This window comes from Somniosus microcephalus, chromosome 8 (genome assembly GCF_052327205.1).
Source record: "Somniosus microcephalus isolate GS21.2 chromosome 8, FLI_Smic_1.0, whole genome shotgun sequence".
NCBI lineage: Eukaryota > Metazoa > Chordata > Chondrichthyes > Squaliformes > Somniosidae > Somniosus > Somniosus microcephalus.
This window is the reverse complement of record NC_140994.1, coordinates 157,388,125-157,410,059: the sequence shown is the minus strand read 5'-3', so window position 1 is coordinate 157,410,059 and position 21,935 is coordinate 157,388,125. Positions and strand designations below refer to the sequence as shown.

The 21,935-nt window shown below is 43.5% G+C and overlaps 1 protein-coding gene across 2 annotated transcripts in view; it reads left to right on the top strand.

The window, feature by feature from the left end:
* tspan17 (tetraspanin 17) overlaps positions 1 to 21,935 on the top strand; it is a 106,294-nt gene that overhangs the window by 30,752 nt on the left and 53,607 nt on the right. For both annotated transcript variants that reach the window (XM_085995261.1, XM_085995260.1), the window contains exons 2-3: positions 2,720 to 2,770; positions 15,073 to 15,219. In XM_085995261.1, the coding sequence (XP_085851387.1) occupies positions 2,720 to 2,770; positions 15,073 to 15,219 (198 nt within the window). The remainder of the gene's footprint in view (positions 1 to 2,719; positions 2,771 to 15,072; positions 15,220 to 21,935) is intronic.

Here is a 21,935-nt window from a genome sequence, read left to right as displayed (position 1 = left end):
ACTAGTACAATTGCTGCTGTTAACTCTTCACCTAATAGAAAGCAAATGGTTTTATTCTGGAGATCCTTACTACCTTCTTGTCAAAATATTGAGACTGTAAGACAAAAACCAGGCATGCTTGGGCCCTGCATGCTTAGTAAATGGTCTTTGTTTTGGCAACTTACTGTTGATATTTTTTTGTAACGTTTTATATTTAAGATAAAAGCATTTTATATAGATATGATATTTCCAAGTACAAGTAAAATAAATTGCAATCTCACATTTGATTAAATCACATGATATAATACATATCTGATCAAATTGTATTGACAAGCTGAGCTGATAATCTGCTGCTGTCCGCATGACAATCAAGTAGCAATTTTTTTTTTAAAGATATGTTGTTCAGTGAATGATGAATGTAACATTCACAGGGAGGGCAAACTATATCCAAGACTTTTGATGTGTTAGTTTTGGCGCTGCTTACAGTGAGTCAACAGAGTGTCTCTCTTGCCTGTTCCTGTCATATTCACTCTATCTCCTCTTCCTTTTGTATCTGTCATTTTTATTTTTATCTATCCTTTTTCTGTCATTTTAGGCGAGACATAGTGTGCCATTGGTATTGGGTGGGGGGGGGGGGTGGGTTGTAGGTAAAGTATTTGCAATGTATTTTGTCATTCACTCACTACTTGTCCCAGACTGGTTCATATTCTTTAGTTTTTTTTTTGTTACCCATACTTCAAGGTTCCATCCTCAAGGGATAGAAAGAAAGAACTTGCATTTACATAGTGCCGTTTGTGTCCTCAGGATGTCCCAAAGCCTGTCACAGCCAGTGAAGTTCTTCTGAAATGAAGTCGCTGTTTTAATGTAGGCAAATGTAGCAGCCAAAGATCCACTCCAATTCTCAATGGATTCTGAAAATTCAATTTCGAACCCTTGCATGTTTGGGCAGCCTGATTTCCTTTGCAAACAATTGACTGGGAAAACCAATGATGCACTTCATTGACTGATGGAAAAATATAGCAGAGCACGAGGTTGACTGAAGAGAAAGGGCAGGTTTTTACCAGAAGCTGGGAAGTGGCATTTCCAGTTCATGAATGCTGGCTTTTATCTGACAATGATAATGCATTGGCCCGGATTTTGTGGTCCACGGTGAAGGGACGGCCCTCGCCGCTGACCTCGAATAAAGCTACCTACAAAGACTTAGCAGGCTCTAGAGCATCGATTTCCCCTATTGTGATGTGACTTTCAATCTTGCGCCATCTATAGGGGATCTATCATGGAATGGAGGGAATGACACTCCACAAAATTACAATTAGTTTTTCAGGGCCAGAGAGGTTGTTCAGTATTTATGACTTAGTATGTCATTTAAAAACTCAGTTACATCTCATTCAGCTAGACTTAACATTTTCAATGGTTTTTACAGCAAGAATAGTGCATAAAAAGTTGAATTTCGCATCAAATCACATTCTCTGTTGATTGCATCTGCGAAGACAAGTAATCAAAAAGGCAAATGGTATGTTGGAGTATAAAAGCTGGGAAGTCCTGCTACAACGGTACAGGGTATTGGTGAGACCACACCTTGAGTACTGCGTACAATTTTGGTCTCCTTATTTAAGGAAGGATATACTTGCATTAGAGACAGTTCAGAGATGATTCACTAGGTTAATTCCAGAGATGAGGAGGTTGACTTATGAGGAAAGGTTGAGCAGGCTGGGCCTATACTCATTGGAATTTAGAAGAATGAGAGGTGATCTTATTGAAACATATAAGATACTGAGGGGGCTCGACAAGGTAGATGCAGAGAGGATGTTTCTCCTCGTGGGGAAATCTAGAACTCGGGGGCATAGTTTTAGAATAAAAGGTCGCCCTTTTAGAACTGAGATGAGGAATTTCTTCTCTGAGGATCGTAAATCTGTGGAATTCTCTGCCCCAGAGAGCTGTGGAGGCTGGGTCATTAAATACGTTTAAGGTGGATATAGACGGATTTTTGCAAGATAAGGGAGTGAAGGGTTATGGGGAGTGGGCGGGGGAAGTGGCTTTGAGCCCAAGATCAGCCATGATCTTACTGAATGGCGGAGCAGGCTCAAGGGGCCAAGTGGCCTATTCCTGCTCCTATTTCTTATGTAGCAGCGCACCCTGTGGAGGAGCAGGGTTTCACTGACGGCGACTTCCGGATTTCCGTGTTTAACTGCGCATGTGTGGACGCCAGAAGTTGCTGTCAGTTTTACACGGTGATGATAGCGAGCGCAAATTCCAGGCTAATATTTAAAGGAAACGTGGAACGGGGGGGGGAGGGGGGTGGGGAGGTGGTCTACACAATGTTCCCGCAATTTATTTTTGGGTGCGCGGTCCCTTTAAAGGGCTATGCGGCCAATTCAAAATACCACGCATTTGCAGTTTTTCCCCTTGAAAAGCTGACAAGCCGGCTGTGCGGGAGGTGCAGTGCGTAGCCGCGCAGCTTAAAGGGAACATTGGGTGTGAGGGTAGTTTTTTTTTTAGCTACATTGCTAAAAATTGAAAGTGTAGAGATCTTAAGTACAAAGAATAACATGCTCTATAATTGGAGTATTGTGAAATCCTGTAACTCACTGGTTTTGCTATATGTACCCAGCGACTGCTCCAAAGGCTGGGCACCGTTGCTCAGAACTGATAACACTCAGATTGTTTGTTATTATTCGTATATACAGCAGATGTTCATATACATACCTAATGTGTTGTTGTATCCTGTTTTGTTTTGCAGTTGCTGGGAGCGGCTTTTCTAGGAATAGGCCTCTGGGCATGGGCTGAGAAGGTATTTTGAATAAGCATGGCCTTTGTACATGACTCACTTGACGCTGATGTATATAACGTGTGTGTGTATTCTCTAGAAAACAAAGTGCATGATCTGTTGTAAGAGTTAGTCAAAGATGAAGGTGAAAACATCATTTGTTGAAGTCCATATACTGTCATTTGGATTCAGTTCCTGTTACTTAAGCATTTTCACTTGAGTACTGTAAAAAGCAAGAATTAATCAGGATATAGAATCTATGCTGCACAGAATCATTTATTAAAACATTGTGTCCCCTATGAGGTCATTTTTGAAAGAAAGCAAAGAATAGTATAGTGTAGTGTATGTGCCTTTAAGTCAGAACTACTTTTTACAGCTTCTGTATACTGTAGTGCCGGCAGTGACCACACCGGTATATAAGCTGTGCGCATGCCTCTGTACCCCAGTCTAGAGATTACCCTCCTCCAGTAAAGACCTGTTATTTGTTAATGTACAGCATCCATGTGATTATTTATCCCCTGAACCACGGATCTAACAGTGGCGACGAGTGTCGATTTGAATCTACCTGCAACATTAAAAAAAAAATAGTCGAGGCCAGGGACACGGGCGTCGACCACGAGCAACCGCCCAGCAGTCAGGCAGAGATCCAACTTCGCTGGGGAGGCTGTGGAGAGCCGGGCTTGGTTCCCCAGCCACAACGAGCAGTAAGAGACCGACGACAGGTCCAGAGCAGACCCTTCCCGAGCAGCGGCGGCTGGAGCCGACCGACGGCAGAGAGAGAGCCGAGCAGGGTTGACGGGGTAAGAAAGAGGGTGAAGAGCGCAGGGCGCAGCCGGGCGTTGAACACCGAGCGGCGTCGAGGAAAAATACTGCAAACCGGAGAGAGAGGGTAAGAAACAGCCGGGTTCTAGACTGAGCAGCGTCGACAAATATCAAGAGAAGAACGCGCGGAGCACAGCCAGGGATCACGGGCTGATCAGGGTCCGCGGGGCGAAGAAAGGGGAGGCGCCATTGAGCCACGGAGAAGAAGGAAGAGCGCGGGAGACGCCATTTTGAGAAGCCGCAGCAGAGAAGAAGGGCGAGCGCGGGAAGGAAGGAAAGCGCAGGAGATGCCATTTTGTGCCAGCGGAGAAGAAGGAGAAGCGCGGGAGGTGCCATTGGTGATAGTTAACGCACAACCAAGGATGCCGAAGAGTGGCAGTATCTCTACGTTCGACAATGAAGTCGACGATTGGGCGACATATGTGGAACGTATTGAGGTGTACTGCAGGGCGAATGAAGTGCCAGATGCTAATAAAGCACTGGTTCTGTTAAATTCCATGGGTGCAAAAACTTATGGGTTAATGCGAAATCTAATAACCCCAGAGAAGCCGGTAAACAAGAATTTTGAAAGCATAGTAGAAATCCTACAGGACCACTTAAACCCCACACCGCTGCTGATAGCAGAAAGATTTAAGTTCCATAAAAGGAACCAATACAAAGACGAAAGCAATGCTGAGTACCTAACGGAACTGCGCAAGCTATCGAAATACTGCCAGTTTGGAGCGGGACTAGCAGACACGTTAAGGGACAAGTTTCTGTGTGGGCTACAAAGTGAAAGAAGCCATTTCTGGGTTCCATCAGAAAAGGACCTTACGCTGGACAAAGCTTTCAGTATGGCAGTATCACACGAAGCAGCCGCAAGGGGCGCTGCAGAGATACAACGGAGACCGCAAGAATATGGCACCAATGAAATGACCTATGGAACAGGGAAGTGCTATCGCTGTGGCAGAACAACACATGACCAGAAAGATTGTTGGTTCAAGGACCAAGTGTGCAGACACTGTGGGAAAGCAGGACACATAGCAAGAGTCTGCAGGTCTGGGAAGAAAATCAACAGTAAGAAATCTCCACAGGAGAAGTACAAAAAGGTACACCAGGTGATGGACAGTGGTTCAGACGAACAGAAAAGTGACAGACTCCGGAAGCAAGGAGCTGGGTTGTCTGAAACTACATAATGTAACCGAAATGGAGGATCACCAGACGATCTGGGTTACACTCAAGATAGACGGAGTCCAAGTGGAAATGGAATTGGACACAGGGTCAGCTCTAACAGTCATAAATCAAAGAGACTACAAGCGGCTATTTTCACACATACCCTTGAAAGCTACAGAAATTGTCTTGAAGACGTATACGGGGCAAAAAGTCTACCCCAAAGGAAAAATAAGGGTGAAAGTGACATATAAAGGCCAGGAAACACCTAAAATGGAGATATATGTATTGCCAAATGGAGGACCACCACTGCTAGGACGTGAATGGATCCGGAAGATACAATTAGATTGGCATTCCATACAGGCACTGAAGGTTGAGGCCAAAAAGGATGATGACGTCACACCTGGACGACTGTCAAAAATGCTAACTGACGCAAAAGAAATGTTCCAGGAGGGACTAGGAACACTAAAAGGAATAACAGCAACGATTAAAATAGAGGATAATGCAAGCCCAAAGTTTCTGAAGGCCAGACCAGTGCCTTATGCGATCAGACCAGCTGTTGAAGCAGAGCTGGAAGGGTTGGAACGTTCAGGAGTACTGTCCAAAGTGGACTGGAGCGAGTGGGCTACACCCATCGTTCCTGTAATGAAGAGGTCGTTGAGTAATACGCCTGGGGAACCAAAGAAGGTCCGCATCTGTGGGGATTTTAAGGTGACAGTGAACCCAGTCCTTCACACGGTACAATATCCGCTTCCACGAATTGAGGATATTTTCGCCTCGTTATCTGGAGGTAAACGCTTCACCAAAATTGATCTAGCCCAGGCGTACTTGCAGATGGAGGTAGAAGAAGCTTCGAAATATGACCTTACGATCAACACCCATAAAGGTCTCTATCAATACAACCGGCTGGTGTTTGGAGTAGCCTCAGCTCCGGCTATCTGGCAAAGGGCGATGGATCAGGTCCTGCAAGGGATTCCAGGGACCCAGTGTTATTTGGACGACATCTTGATCACGGGCGAAAATGACGGTGATCACCTCGCCAACTTGGAGAAGGTGCTCACCAGATTAAAGGAGCATGGGATACGAGGTAATCGCCACAAGTGCGAGTTTTTCCAGAATCAGATCTTGTATTGTGGCCACGTTATCGATGCAGAGGGGTTACATAAGTCCCCTGACAAGATTGAGGCAGTAGTCAAGGCTCCAGCACCGGAAAATGTGTCACAACTGAGGTCGTTCCTCAGGCTGGTAAACTATTACCACAAGTTCTTGCCAAATTTGTCTACGGTATTACACCCGCTGAACACCCTACTGCAAACAGGGGTACCATGGAAGTGGGATGACGAACGTAGACGAGCTTTCCAGAAGTGTAAAGAATTGATCACATCAAAAGAGGTGTTGGCCCATTTCAACCCAGCACTACCAATTCGTTTGGCATGTGATGCATCACCCTACGGTATTGGAGCGGTGCTGTCGCACAAATTCCCAGACTGGTTGGAGAGGCCAGTAGCCTTTGCGTCTCGGTCACTAACCTCAGCCGAGCGCAACAAGGCCAGATCGACAAGGAGGCCCTCAGCCTAGTATGGGGAGTAAAAAAATTCAACCACTATCTGCATGGGCAGAAGTTCACCTTGCTGACTGACCACCAACCACTTGTCTCCATCTTTAATCCTAAGAAGGGCGTGCCAGTAATGACTGCACAGCGGTTGCAAAGATGGTCCCTGTTTCTAGGGGCGAATCAAAATGAAATAGAATATAAAGGCACGAAACAGCATGGGAACGCTGATGGGCTATCGTGCCTGCCACTGCCTACTGTGGAGGAAGCACCAGCAGTGGACCCTATCGAGATATTTTATTCGTCGATAATTGAACGATTGCCAGTAACAATCGCGGATATAGAGAAGGAGACCCGCAATGATCCGACGCTGTCACGGGTATATGAATTGACGGTGAGGGGATGGCCAACACATGGCGACTCACTGTTGCCAGCATTCTCATCCAGAAGAGAACAGCTGTCAGTATGCCAGGGGACAGTGATGTGTGGATCCAGAGTGGCGATTCCACCCAAGTTAAGGGAGAGAGTGCTAAATGAGCTACATGAAGGTAATCTGGGGGGGAGTGAAAATGAAAAGCCTTGCTAGGGCTTATGTGTGGTGGCAGGGAATCGATCAACAAATCGAAGACCTAACTAAGAGCTGCTTAGGATGCCAGAAGGTCCAAAATGCACCACCACATGCCGCTCTACACCCATGGGAGTGGCCCCCCTCTCCATGGCAACGGGTGCACATTGATTTTGCTGGTCCATTCATGGACTCAATGTTCTTAATAGCAGTGGATGCTCATTCAAAGTGGCCTGAGGTGATAAAAATGTCTTCAACCACTACAGAGAAAACGATTGCAGTCCTACGGACCATATTTTCCAGAAACGGGTTGCCAGAGCAGATTTGCTCTGATAATGGACCACAGTTTGTGTCCGACTAGTTCCAAAAATTCATGAAAAGGAATGGGGTAAGGCATTACACATCCGCCCCGTATCATCCAGCCACGTTTGGATTGGCTGGGAGGTTCGTACAAACCTTTAAGAAGGCGATGAAGGCCATGTGCGACGATGAAATTCCACTACAGCATAAGATGGACAATTTCTTATTAGCCTACCGAAACGCGACACATGCAGTTACCAACCAGACCCCGGCCATGATGTTCTTTAACCGAAGGTAGAGATCTCGTCTGGACTTGCTCAGACCAAATGTGCGAAGAAATGTTGAGGACAAACAATTCCAGCACATCAACGAGAAGCCGACAAGGAGCTTCAATGTAGGGCAACCAGTCTTGGCCCGTGACTATCGAACAGAGAAGTGGCACCCCGGAACGATATGTACAAGGCAGGGGCCATTAATGTATACAGTGGATGTCGGGGAGAACATTGTGAGACGCCACGTCGATCAGATCTTAGCGTCACAGGAACGCGTCAACCCCATGTCTCGAGTACCTGGGGATGAACCCAACATACCGGCAGCATCTACTTCAGACCCAGTAGCAGTGTAACCCGATGAACTACCCGATGAAAAGCGGGTTAGAATCGCCTCTGCACCAAGAACAAGAACCTCTGGAAAGGCGCTATCCCGAAAGGGTCAGGAAGCCGCCCCAAAGACTGAATCTATAAATGGACTTTTGTTATTTAATGTACATGTAAAAATGTTAATTGTTATTTGAATATTCGGGGGTATTAATCTAAAAGGGGAGGAATTGTAGTGTATGTGCCTTTAAGTCAGAACTACTTTTACAGCTCCTGTATACTGTAGTACCGGCCGTGACCACACCGGTATATTAGCTTTGCGCATGCCTCTGTACCCCCAGTCTAGAGATTACCCTCCTCCAGTAAAGACCTGTTATTTGTTAATGTACAGCATCCGTGTGATTATTTATACATTGAACCACGGATCCAACATATAGTATCATGTTTTACAGTACCTTGACGAGTACTAAAAATGTCATAATATTGAAAATGTTAATTTGTAAGCATAGGTCAGAATTTTAAAGCAAACAGCTATCCCTTTAATAATGTAAGAAGTCACACAACACCAGGTTATAGTCTAACAGCTTTATTTGAAATCACAAGCTTTCGGAGCGCTGCTCCTTCGTCAGGTGAAGTGGAGAAATGCATAAAGACACAGCTTATATAGTCAGAGAATAATGTCAGATGGTTACAGGTAATCTTTCCAACTGCCATTTATCACACCTCGGCAGAGAGATAATCACAGCAATCAAAGGTGTGAATGGTGTCCAAACAGGTCAGTCAGGAAAACATTACATCAAAGAACAATGAGGTGGGGTCACAAGGGGTCAAATATTGCAGATGCTGGGGTCTGTATGAAAAACAAAAAAACAGGCAAAAAACTTTTTTTTTGCTGGAAATCACAGCAGGTCCGGCCGCATCTGTGTAAGGAGAACGAGCCAATGTCGACTCGAGTCAGGATGACCCTGCGTCAGGTGGGGTTGCATGTAGCGTGACATGAACCCAAGATCTCGGTTGAGGCCGTCCTCATTCCGCAACCATGAGGACGGCCTCAACCGAAATCTTGGGTTCATGTCACGCTACATGTAACACCACCTGACGCAGGGTCATCCAGACTCGAGTCGACATTGGCTCATTCTCCCTACACAGATGCGGCCGGACCTGCTGTGATTTCCAGCAAAAAAAATGTTTTTTGTCTTTTTTTGTTTTTCATACAGACCCCAGACCCCTTGTGACCCTACCTCATTGTTCTTTGATGTAATGTTTTCCTGACTGACCTGTTTGGACACCATTCACACCTTTGATTGCTGTGATTATCTCTCTGCCGCGGTGTGATAAATGGCAGTTGGAAAGATTACCTGTAACCATCTGACATTATTCTGACTATATAAGCTGTGTCTTTATGCATTTCTCCACTTCACCTGACGAAGGAGCAGCGCTCCGAAAGCTTGTGATTTCAAATAAAGCTGTTGGTCTATAACCTGGTGTTGTGTGACTTCTTACATTTGTCCACCCCAGTCCAACTCTGGCATCTCCACACCATGGCCTTTAATAATGAGTTAATAACTTGGACTTTTTTGAACCATGTGCCAATCCAGACTTTGCTTCAGTTGACACGAAGCAATTGGAATGTCACAATTTTGATTGTTTATCTCCAATATGTCTCATTTCCACATTTCAACACAAACATGTCTTTTAGATTTGTACAGATTTTTGCATCCCCCCAAACTAAATGTGTGCTAAATTCATGATCCTCTGCCCCCCTCCCCACCTGCTCCCTCCTGTGTCTGAACCGTTAAAGACTCATGCAGTACAATATTTAAGTCTCTTTCCTGCTTAACAGACTTTAGTTTGGTGCCCTCCATGATGTTTACATGACGGGCATTTATCAACATTATATGTCATCTGCCAGACACAGGCACATTTCCCCATCGCATCTAGAATTGATCGCAGTCTTTTTTACTCATCCAAGCTTCTAACACTAGCATATAAATCTTTGTTGTCTGTGAACTTGCAAACAGTTCCCCTAATGCCTTCATCCAGATTATTAATATAGATTGTGTGGAGTAACGGTCCTAACATCAATCCCTGCGGGACTCTATTAGTAGCAGGTTTTCATGCAGAACCACTACCATTAATAACAATTTTTTGTCTTGAGAATGCAACCAATTCTTTATCCAGCCCAGGATATTTCCAGCAATCCCTCAGGTCCCTATGTAATAAAGCAGCCAATTGTGTTTGGCATGTTGTCAAAAGGTTTTTGAAAATCCAAGCATACAATGCCAACAGGGCTCGCTTCATCCACCAACCTGGCAACTTCCTTAAATGCTCAGCCAGGTTGGTGAGACATGACCTTTTTCAAAAGCCATGCTGAGAGTCTCTAATAATCCCTTCTCTGTCCAGGTGGTCATACAGATTATCTCTTGATCCCTTCTAGCAATTTTCCTATAACTGAAGTCAAGCTAATGGGCCTATAGCTTCCTGGTTCTGACTTCTAGGCCATTCAGCCCCTCAAGCCTGTTCTGCCATTCAGTGAGATCATGGCTGATCTGCGACCTAACTCCATATACCCGCCTTTGGCCCATATCCCTTAATAACTTTGGTTAACAAAAAGCTATCAATCTCCGATTTAAAATTAACAATTGATCTAGCATCAATTGCCGTTTGTAGAAGAGAGTTCCAAACTTCTACCACCCTTTGTGTGTAGAAGTGTTTCCTAATTTCACTCCTGAAAGGTCTGGCTCTAATTTTTAGACCATGCCCCCCTACTCTTAGAATACCCAACCAGCGGAAATAGTTTCTCACTATCTACCTTAATATTTTGAAACCTTCGATCAAATCACTCCTTAACCTTCTAAATTCTAGGGAATACAGCCCTAATTTGTGTAATCTTGCCTCGTAAATTAACCCTTGGAGTCCGGGTATCATTCTGGTAAACCTACGCTGCATTCCCTCCAAGGACAATATATCCTTCCTAAGGTGTGGTGCTCTAACCACAGTGCTGCTCACAATACTCCAGGTGTGCTCTAACCAGGGTTTTGTGGAGCTGCAACATAACTTCTACCCCCTTGTATTCTAGTCCTTTAGATATAAAGGCCAGCATTCCATTAGCTTTTTGATTTTTTTTTTGTACCTGTTCATGACATTTTAATGATCTATGTACCTGGACCCCCAAATCTCTTTGGACCTCCACTGTTTTTAGCTTTTCACCATTTAGAAAGTACCCTGTTCTATCCTTTTAGGTCCACAGATGACCTCACATTTGCTTACATTGAAATCCATTTGCCACAGTTTTGCTCATTCACTTAATCTGTTGATATCCCTTTGTAATTTTATGCTTTCATCTACACTGCCTACAATGCCGCCTATCTTTGTGTCATTGGTAGATTTGGATGTATGCCTTTCGATGCCATCATCTAAGTCGTTAGTAAATATTGTGAATAGTTGAGGCCGCAACACAGATCCCTGCGGAATACCACTAGTCACATCTTGCCAATTTGAGTACCTACCCATTATCCCTACTCTCTGTCTCCTGCCTCTCAGCCAATTTTCTAACCAAGTCAATAATTTGCCCTCAATTCCGTGGGCTTCTACCTTAGTTAATAGTCTCTTATGTGAGACTTTATCAAATGCCTTCTGGAAGTCCATATAAATAACATCCATAGACATTCCCCTGATTACTGCTTTAGTCATCTCTTCAAAAAATTCAATCAGGTTTGTCAGGCATGACCTATCTTTCACAAATACATACAGGTGCTCTCTGATCAACTGAAAATTTTCGAGGTGTTCAGTCACCTATCCTTAATTATAGACTCTAGCAATTTCCTGCCAACAGATGTTAGGCTAACTGGTCTATAATTCCCTGGTTTCCCTCTCGCCATTCTTAAATAGCGGAGTGACATATGCAATTTTCCAATCTAAGGGAACAGATCCTGAATCGAGAGAACTTTGGAAGATTATAGTTCGGGCATCTGCAATGTGCGCCTTTAAAACCCTGGGATGGAAGCCATCTGGTCCTGGGGATTTGTCACTCTTTTTAGTGCCATTATCTTTTTAAATTACTGTTATTTTACTTACGTTAATTTTATTGAGTCCCTGTCCCTGATTCAATATTGGTTTCCTTGGGATTTCTGGCTTGTTATCCTCTTCTACTGTAAATACTGACGCAAAGTAATTATTCAACATGTCCACCATTTCCTTATTATCATTGACAATATCATTTCTTTCAGTTTTTAAGGGGCCAACTTGCTCCTGACGACCCTCGGTTTTTCCTAATGTAATTGTAAAAATTCTTTTTATTGATTTTTGATATTCCTTGCAAGTTTCTTTTCATACTCCCTTTTTGTAGCTCTTACTATCCGTTTTGTGACCCTTTGCTGTTCTTTGAAACAACATTAGCCTCCTTCCAGTCCATGGGAACAATTCCTGACTCTAGCAAGTGGTTAAATATATAATCAAGGATCCCATTTCTTTGAGCATCCTTGGTTGAATGCTGTCAGAACTAGCAGCCCAATCTGCTTTGAGACACCTTGCTCTCTCAACGAAGTGCAACAAAGGTTCACCAGACTGATTCCTGGGATGGGGGGGGGGGGGATTCCTGGGATGGGGGGGGGATTGTCCTATGAGGAGGCCTATATTCTCTGGAATTTAGAAGAATGAGAGGTGTGATCTCTGTAAGATCTTAATGATCTCTGAGTTCTTGGACAAGACACCAGTAGGCAGCAGCCAGTATGTTTGAGCAATAGATCAAGATTTATTAAGCATACAGCGTAATATACTTAATATTAGGCGATAGTTTTAACGAGTAGCTCGCAGCCCTTGGTCTCTGGAACCTCTCGGACACAGATGCCATTGTCTTAAGTCTGTTCCTTTGTCCTCACAGTACGTCTGTGTGAAGTAGTTCTTTGAGTTTAGAGGTTTTAACCCTTTTCTTATCAACAGTTCATTTGGCCAGTGTCCATATATGGTCTTTAACAAAATCACCTTTTATAATTGGTTCTAATGGTCAAAATACCATTGTCACTCAGACTAAGGTAGCATCCTGCCTTTCCAGTATTTTTCCACCAACTTTGCCATGCTCAGTGTTATCTTGTTTATAGTTTTTCACCCCATTGGAATTTACTTTATCTCTTTTATTTCTAGCTTCCCTGGTACAAGGCCTTTATACCAAGGGCCCATATCAGCGCTGTTTCACTAGTCTTGAGGTATCCAGACTATCTCACTTTAATAGACCAGATAAATACTTTATCTCCATGATTTCTTTCATTTTATGTCCTTATACTAATTATTTTTTAAATATCATTGTAATTAGTTTTGTTGAATTCTAAGTTCTATACAGCATTATAATATGATATTTAATGATTTAACCTTCACTTGCAGTCTGTGGCTGTTTGTTATCAAAATTTAGTCAAAACTGCTTTTGACTGCAGCTACATTTTGAACAAGTCTTAGCTTTTTTAGTTACCCAGGAGTAATTATGGGTAATATTATTTGGTCAATGGCTACACTTGAAGTTATACATATGATTCTCATCTACTAAATATCTTTAAATATCAGCCTTTCGTACATCTCATTGAAACATGCAAAATTCTTGCAGGGCTTGACAGGGTAGATGCAGGGAGGATGTTTCCCCTGGCTCAGGAGTTTAGAACCAGGGGTCACAGTCTCAGAATAAGGGGTCGGCCATTCAGGATGGAGATGAGGAGAAATTTCTTCACTCAGAGGGTAGTGAATCTTTGGAATTCTCTACCCCAGTGTGCTGCGGAGGCTCAGTCGTTGAGTATTTTCAAGACAGAGATCGATAGATTTTTATATATTAAGGGAATCAAGGGATATGGGGATAGTTCAGGAAAGTGGAGGAGGTAGAAGATCAGCCATGATCTTATCGAATGGCAGAGCAGGCTTGAAGGGCCAAATGGCCCACTCCTCCTATTCCTTATGTTCTTTCCAGAATTACTTTGCCATCCACTTTGACATTTACAACTTCTGTGTCAACTGTACATTTCTTTAATGGTAACTAATCATAGTCTGGTGTGAAGACTGATACAAATTAGCCAGTTAAGATCTTTTGTCATGCCTTGGGAGTTCACCTAAATTTGCCTTGAGGAATCCTTCAATGGCGGTTGTTTATTGTCATCTGACTGCTAACATAACTAAAAAGGATTTTACTATTGCTACTACCGTTATCCGCTACCACCTTCTCCAGTGACCTTTTGACACTCTGATTTCAGCTTAGGGGCAAGGTTCTTGGGCACATGTTTCATCAAAAACTTCCACAAGTGCTGAATTTAATATATAGTAAATAGATATACAGGTACAACACCGGTAATCCGGCACCCGACGGTCTGGCACCTTCAGTGGTCCGGCACGAGGAAGGTCCTGCTGTCACATTCCTTCCCTGGGATGGGTCCCGGGACCGCCGCCGGGTCAGGACCGCGCAGCATCACCGATGGCTCGGCAGAGCCCGAGCAGCCCGTGGGCGGCAGGGTCGGCGGCAGCACAGGGAGGGCAGCAGCAGGTGTTTGTGGTGACTTTCGACACCTTCAGTGGTTCGGAATTTTCAGTGGTCCAGCACCGGCCTGGTCCCGAGGGTGCCGGATTACCGGTGTTGTACCTGTATTTAAAATGTATTTTTGTGCCGTATCTGTGAACTTGTAATGGTGGCTTAATTTCCACTAGTTGTACTTTCAGATAATTGAAGAGTTGTGGCGGATGCAAATACACTGTAATATTAACAATAAAGAAATATCATTGGACTTGCATTTAAAAAATGTTCTCGTCACTTTTATCTCCTACCCTCTCTGGCTATCATGTAGCCTGTTGACTCCGTGGCCACTAGTTGCCCACTGGTATCTAACCCGAGTGACCAATATTCATATGTGAGCCTTAATTGTTAATACAGGTTGAGCGTCCTGAATCCGGCAACCTCGGGACCGAGGCCGAGACGGTTTTCATGTTTCTCCGGACTTCGGAATGTGTTTGACTTCGGAACGTGTTTCTGATGTTCGAAGTCCGGAAATATCGCAACCTGGGCTTGGGCGTTTCCGGAATTTGGACATCAGAAACACTTTCAGAGTCCGGAAATGCCTGGGCCCAGGTTGCGGTTTGACAGGGTGTCCGGATTCCGGAACATTTTACGGATTCCGGACGACCCTGCCACCAATCATCCCAGAGTCCAGATTCCGGAACTCTGGATTTTGGACACTCAACCTGTATCAGCTCTTTTGTGGATAATTGAGTTTATTGATTTTTGAAATGAGAAATTCAGGGTAAATAGTGGCATAATACAAAGCTAGTTAAGATGATTAGAGTAACGATAATGGTATTTAATGCTCTTTTTCAGGGTGTACTTTCCAACATCTCTTCTATCACAGACCTGGGAGGGTTTGACCCAGTCTGGTTGTTCATTGTGGTGGGTGGAGTGATGTTCATTCTCGGATTTGCTGGCTGTATTGGTGCACTTCGTGAGAACACATTCCTGCTGAAGTTTGTAAGTATGTTTACATTACTGTTAATGTATTAGAAAATTACAAAATAGGTGGTTTCTTAAGTTTTTATAAAGTTATAAGTAAGTTCTTCAATAGTTCTTGAAAGAACAATTGTGTTTTAAGCAGTTTCTCAATTTTAAACAAATTTGATGTTTTTAATTTAATTTTTTTCTATAAATTTAGTAAGTTAGAAAACCAACCAAATACTGCATGTTTGAGTTCCTCCAAATGTTTATTAAATGATTTATAAACTTTGACCCACCCACCTTTGAACATATTTGAAACATTGTTTGGAATTGTGTGCAGTAGGATTATGAACAACATTTGGTTTAAAAGCGAACTGCTTTGAACAAGACATGCGTACATTGATTGACTCTTCTGGTTGTGAATGTTAAAATCGAATGCAGCAAGGAGCAGTCCAGCAGTGCTCGCTTTGGCTCCCTGTGCTGTAGAAATCACCCTGTTTACTATTTCCAGTTAAACTGCTTTTGACAAAAATGAGGTATTTTTTAAATACAGTTTTGATTTTAATAGCTGTTCGTTTAAATCTATTCAGAGCACATAAACAATTAAAAACTAACTGCAGTTCAAATTCCTGTATCAAGCTTATATTTTGATAGTGTGGCAAGTTTTATCAGAGGTGAATAATTCAAACATCAACAATGCTGTATAATTGGTTAATTGCGTATATGACTAATAGTTCCTTTTTTAAATTTGAGTGGTGGGGAAATTCAAAATCCAGGAAATTATAGCAACACTTAGAAAAGACTGATTTTGTCTGAGTTGGAGTCTGGTGCAATTTAAAATCCATGAAGGAACTGGTCAATTTGGTAAGAAATTCAAGGAAAGGCAGAACAATTATTTCAAAGTTATTTACAAATGGTTAGCTTAATTTTTAGAGTTGAAGTCGTTTTGTAATTTTGGCCACTTGAGTTAGGTGGAAGAATGTCTACTGCAAATATGTAACTACATGACTGTTGTTTATTTGCTCGTTCTGCTGTGATGCTCTACTGCTTTTAAATACTGGAGATTTTATAGAGGCATAGGATAAGTCCAGCAGCTAAAAGCTACATGGTTACGAGACATGATTTGCTGTTTGTTTCCTGGCCGTGTTACTGAAAGCTCTCAAGACGAGCATAGACACTCTTGGAGATATGGGAAATACACGAGTAGCCCATGATAAAATCTAGAATAGGAAGGTTAGAAAAGGCTTTACCAGCTTTCACGGGTGTTAGCACTTCAACCACCCAGGTAGTGCAGTCAAAAGGCATGACAACCTTCGGTTCCAACAGAAGACATTATGTTGCTATAGGAAATGCAGGCCAATATCTCTTGTACTGTGCACTGTGTGATTTACTTAGTGTGGTTTACTGCTGATTTCAGGCTGCTGTCTGCAATAAACTAGCAAAGTAGATGAGATATAAAGAAACTTTGGCCCTAACTTTGCTTTAAAGGAAGGGTGCCAGTTTATTGTTAAGACAAAGGGTTATACCTGAAACATTAGCTTTTTTTATTCTCCACAGATGCTGCCTGCCTGAGTGTTTGCAGTACTGTCTATTTTTGTTGATTTCCAGCATTTGCAGTATTTTATTTTTTGCCAGTTTATGGTGTATGTTTGTGGGAAAAATAATGTAAAAAAAATCATTGATCTCTTATTTTATGCACTTTCCATTTTTTTTTTCTGTTTTTGGTTTTATTTTCTACCAGCAGCAGGTGTTTGATGATGCTGGTGGTTATGTTCCACATCCTTGACTTGTGATGATTGCAATGTTATTCTTGCAAATTTCATGAGAAATAATCTTTGAATATGTTATTTCTAGGAAACACAGTTTGCAGTATGTTACAAAGCAGCAGTGCATTAAAGAGGTTAAGATGACATTATGAACCAAGTGTGAGAAGCTAAAACAGTTTATCAATGCCATATTACTGCTTTGGAACACAAAGCCTGTTGTACCTCAGTGTATCAATGCGCTGTTCATCACGAGTGAGGGTGTTACGAGAGAAAAATAATGAACAGATGGCTTTTCCAATTTGCGATCTTGTATTGCAAAATTTAACAGATATCAGGATTTATTTAACTTGGTGGTACAGTTGCCTATGTATTATAGTATTCCTTGCCTTCAAAAATTATCTACACAGGTAGGAAGTTTATCCCATTAGTCCTGTTTAGGTAGCTGCAGACAATAATGTTTGGTGTATACTAATTTTGTAATTAGGGGGAAAAAATTCAGATTTAAGAGAGAATTGAAGGAACTATTGCAGCTTACTCTTATTCAAAAATCACTTGGGAGAGAAAATTATATATATTTTTTAAATTGTCTAATTTGTATTTCTGGATAATTCAAAGTTTTGTGCAAAAAAACTAGTTTCAATTACCAAGAAAGAACTTGCATTTATACAGCACCTTTCATGTTCTCTGGACTCCACAAGCACATCACAGCCAATTAAGTAATTTTGAAGTGTAGTCGCTGTTGTAATGTAGGCAGACGTGGCAGCCAATTTGCGCTCAGCAAAGAGCAATGAGATCAGTAACCAGATAATCTGTTTTAGTGGTAAGCAAAATACTGCAGATGCTGGAAATCCGAAATAACAACAGAAAATGCTGGAAAAACTCAGCAGGCCAGGCAACATCTGTGGAGAGAAATTGGAGTCGACGTTTCGGGTCTAACCCTTTTTCAAAACTGGAAAGGAAATGAAATAGATCAAAAGGCAGGGCTGGGGAGGGAACAAAAGAAGTGAATAGACATTAAAAGGTATTCAAAACGAGACGAGATGGTGATAGGACTAGAAAAGAGACAAAAGACAGCTCAGATTAGGTGTGAAATGTACTAGCAGAATGAGAGACAGCTGCCATGTTAAAAAATAAGAGGAAAGGGGGGGGTGGAGGGAAAACCCAAAACAAAGGGGTGGAAATAAAATAAATAAATAAAAGTAAAAATGTAATAGGGGCTGAGGTTATGATCTGAAATTGTTGAACTCGATATTGAGTCCGGAAGGCTGCAAAGTGCCTAATCGGAAGATGAGGTGATGTTCCTTAAGTTTACGTTGAGCTTCCGTGGAACAATGCAAGAGGCCAAGGATGGTGAGGTCTGAGTGGGAATGGAGCGGTGAATTAAAATGACAGGCGACCGGAAGCTCGGGGTCAACCTTACGGACTGAACGGAGGTGTTCAACAAAGTGGTCACTGTTAAATCCGTGAATCTTGATGTATGGTGTCCTTCAAGAAATAGACAGAGACTGCAGAGGAACAATCAACAGGTGTTTACTGGATGAGGGTTACTCTAAAACTAACAGTACAGATCCCTACTCAGGGTTTATATACAGGTGTGGTCACTGCCGGTACTACAGTATACAGGAGCTGTAAAAAGTAGTTCTCCCCTTAAAGGTACATACACTACAATTCCTCCCCTTTTAGATTAACAGTACCATAACATTCATTCAACAATTAACACTTTTAACATGCAACATTAACTGAAAATAGTCCATTTATAAATTCAGTCTTTGGGGCGGCTTCCTGATCCTTTCTGGATAACGCCTTTCCTGAGTGTCTTGCTCTTGGTGCGGAGGCGATTCTGGCCCCCTGTCGTCGGTTGGTTCATCAGCTTCCGATGCTACTGTTTCTGGGGTAGATGCTACCTGTATATCGGGTTCATCACCAGGTACGCGAGACATGGGGTTGACTCGTTCCTGTGACTCTAGGATCTGGTCGACATGGCGTCTCACAATGTTCTCCCCAACATCCACTGTGTACATTAGTGGCCCCTGCCGTGTGCATATCGTTCCTGGTTGCCATTTCTCTGTTCGGTAGTCGCGGGCCAAGACTGGTTGCCCTACATTGAAGCTCCTTGTCGGCTTCTCATTGATGTGCTGGAATTGCTTATTCTCAACATCTCTTCGTACATTTGGTCTGAGCAAATCCAGATGAGATCTCAACCTTCGGTTAAAGAACATCATGGCCGGGGTCCGGTTGGTGACTGCATGTGTCGCATTTCTGTAGGCTAACAGGAAATTGTCCACCTTATGCTGCAGTGGAATGTCGTCATCGCACATGGCCCTTACTGCCTTTTTAAAGGTTTGTACGAACCTCTCAGCCAATCCATTTGTGGCTGGATGATGCGGGGCGGATGTGTAATGCCTTACCCCATTCCTTTTCATAAATTTCCGAAAATCTTCAGACACAAACTGTGGTCTGTTATCAGAGCAAATCTGCTCTGGCAAGCCGTTCCTGGCAAATATGGTCCATAGACTGCAATCGTTTTCTCCGTGGTGGTGGAGGACATTTTGATCACCTCGGGCCATTTCGAGTGCGCATCCACGGCTATTAAAAACATTGAGTCCATGAATGGACCAGCAAAATCATTATGCACCCGCTGCCATGGAGAGGAGGGCCACTCCCATGGGTGTAGAGGGGCATGTGGTGGTGCAATTTGGACCTTCTGGCATCCTGAGCAGCTCTTTGTCAGGTCCTCGATTTGCTGATCGATCCCCGGCCACCACACATAAGCCCTAGCAAGGATTTTCATTTTCACCCCTCCCAGATGGCCTTCGTGAAGCTCATTGAGCACTCTCTCCCTTAACTTGGGTGGAATTACCACTCGGGATCCACACATCAAGGTCCCCTGGCATACTGACAGCTGTTCTCTTCTGGATGAGAATGCTGGCAACAGTGAGTCGCCATGTGTTGGCCATCCCTTCACCATCAAGTCATATACCCGAGACAGTGTCGGGTCATTTCGGGTCTCCTTCTCTATATCCGCGTTAGTTACTGGCAGGCGTTCAATTATAGCCGAATAAAATATTTCGACAGGGTCCACTGCTGGTGCTTCCTCCGCCGTAGGCAGTGGCAGGCGTGATAGCCCATCAGCGTTTCCATGCTGTTTCGTGCCCTTATACTCTATTTCATATTGGTTCGCCCCTAGAAAAAGGGACCATCTTTGTAGCCGTTGCGCAGTCATCACCGGAACGCCCTTCTTTGGATTAAAGATGGAGACAAGTGGTTGGTGGTCAGTCAGCAAGGTGAACTTCTGCCCGTGCAGATAGTGGTTGAACTTTTTCACTCTCCACACTAGGCTGAGGGCCTCCCTGTCAATCTGGACGTAGTTACGCTCGGCTGAGGTTAGTGACCGAGACGCAAAGGCTACTGGCCTCTCCGAGCCATCCGGGAATTTGTGTGACAGCACCGCTCCAATACCATAGGGTGATGCATCACACGCCAACCGAATTGGTCGTGCTGGGTTGAAATGAGCCAACACCTCTTTTGATGTGATCAATTCTTTGCACTTCTGGAATGCTCGTTTACATTCGTCATTCCACTTCCATGGTACCCCCGTTTGCAGTAGGGTGTTCAGTGGGTGTAGTACTGTAGACAAATTCGGCAAGAACTTATGGTAGTGGTTCACCAGCCCGAGGAACGACCTCAGTTGTGACACATTTTCCGGTGCTGGAGCCTTGACTACTGCCTCAATCTTTTCAGGGGACTTATGTAACCCCTTTAATTGTTATTTCTCTTTAAATCATTCTTGATAAGATTACTTAAGCAGTTTAAGTAAAGGGGAAAAGTTAAATATTTGGGATTCTGTTGGTTTAAGAAGAATAAAACAAGGTTACACTGCAGTAGGAGTAAATTGGCACAGCAGGCAGTGGAAACCAGTTTTCTAACCAATCGGCAGGGGTGACTCATTTGGCTGTAAACAAACAAACAGTATAAAATGACCAGTCCTAGTGCGAGCACGCACTGAGTGCGAGTCATCAAAGAGTGCTCTGAGTTTGGGTAAGTGTGAGTTAGGGTAACTGGGGTGTTAGGTGCTCTTTTCAAACTTTAACTCTGTGGGTTGTAGTTAATAAGGCCTTTCTGGTGCAGAGTGACTGTTGGTAAACCATTTAACTGGTGTAACTAGAGGGATTGATTTAATTTAAATCCAATTAATTAAAGGGGTTACTGGCATCTAAAATCGGGCAGAGGGTGCCCATAACTAACAATAAAAAATTTAATTAATTACTTAGAATGGAGCAGGTGATGTGTTACTGTTGCGAGATGTGGGAGCCAGTGAACCCCATTGAGGCTCACGGTGATTACGTCTGTGACAAGTGTCTGCTGCTACAGGAACTCCAGCTCCGTGTTGATGAGCTGGAGTCTGAGCTTCAGACACTGCGACACATCAGGGAGGGGGAGAAGTACCTGGACTCTGTGTATCAGGAGGTGGTCACACCTGTGAAGTTAATTAATTCAGATGTAGCCCATGGTCAGGGACAGGACGGTGTGACTACGAGTGAGGCAGGTACGGGGATCCAGGAGGTAGAGCTGGAGGAGCCGCAGCCCTTGTTCTTGTCCAACAGGTTCGAGGTTCTTACTCCCTGTGGGGACAGGAGCAGGGACTGCAGGGAGGATCAGCAACCTGGCCACAGCACCGTGGAATGGGGGGCCATTCAAGAGGGGGGAGTAAATAGAAATGTTGTAGTGGTAGGGGATAGTATTATTAGGGGGATAGATAGAGTTCTCTGCAGCCGAGAGCGAGAGTCCCGAAGGCTGTGTTGCCTACCCGGTGCCAGGGTTAAGAACATCTCCTCTGGGCTGGAAAGAAACTTGCAGTGGGAGGGGGTGGATCCAGTTGTCGTGGTCCATGTTGGTACAAATGAAGTAGATAGGACTAGGAAGCCGGTTCTGTTAAAGGAGTATGAGCAGCTAGGGGTCAAATTAAAAAACAGAACCTCAAGGGTA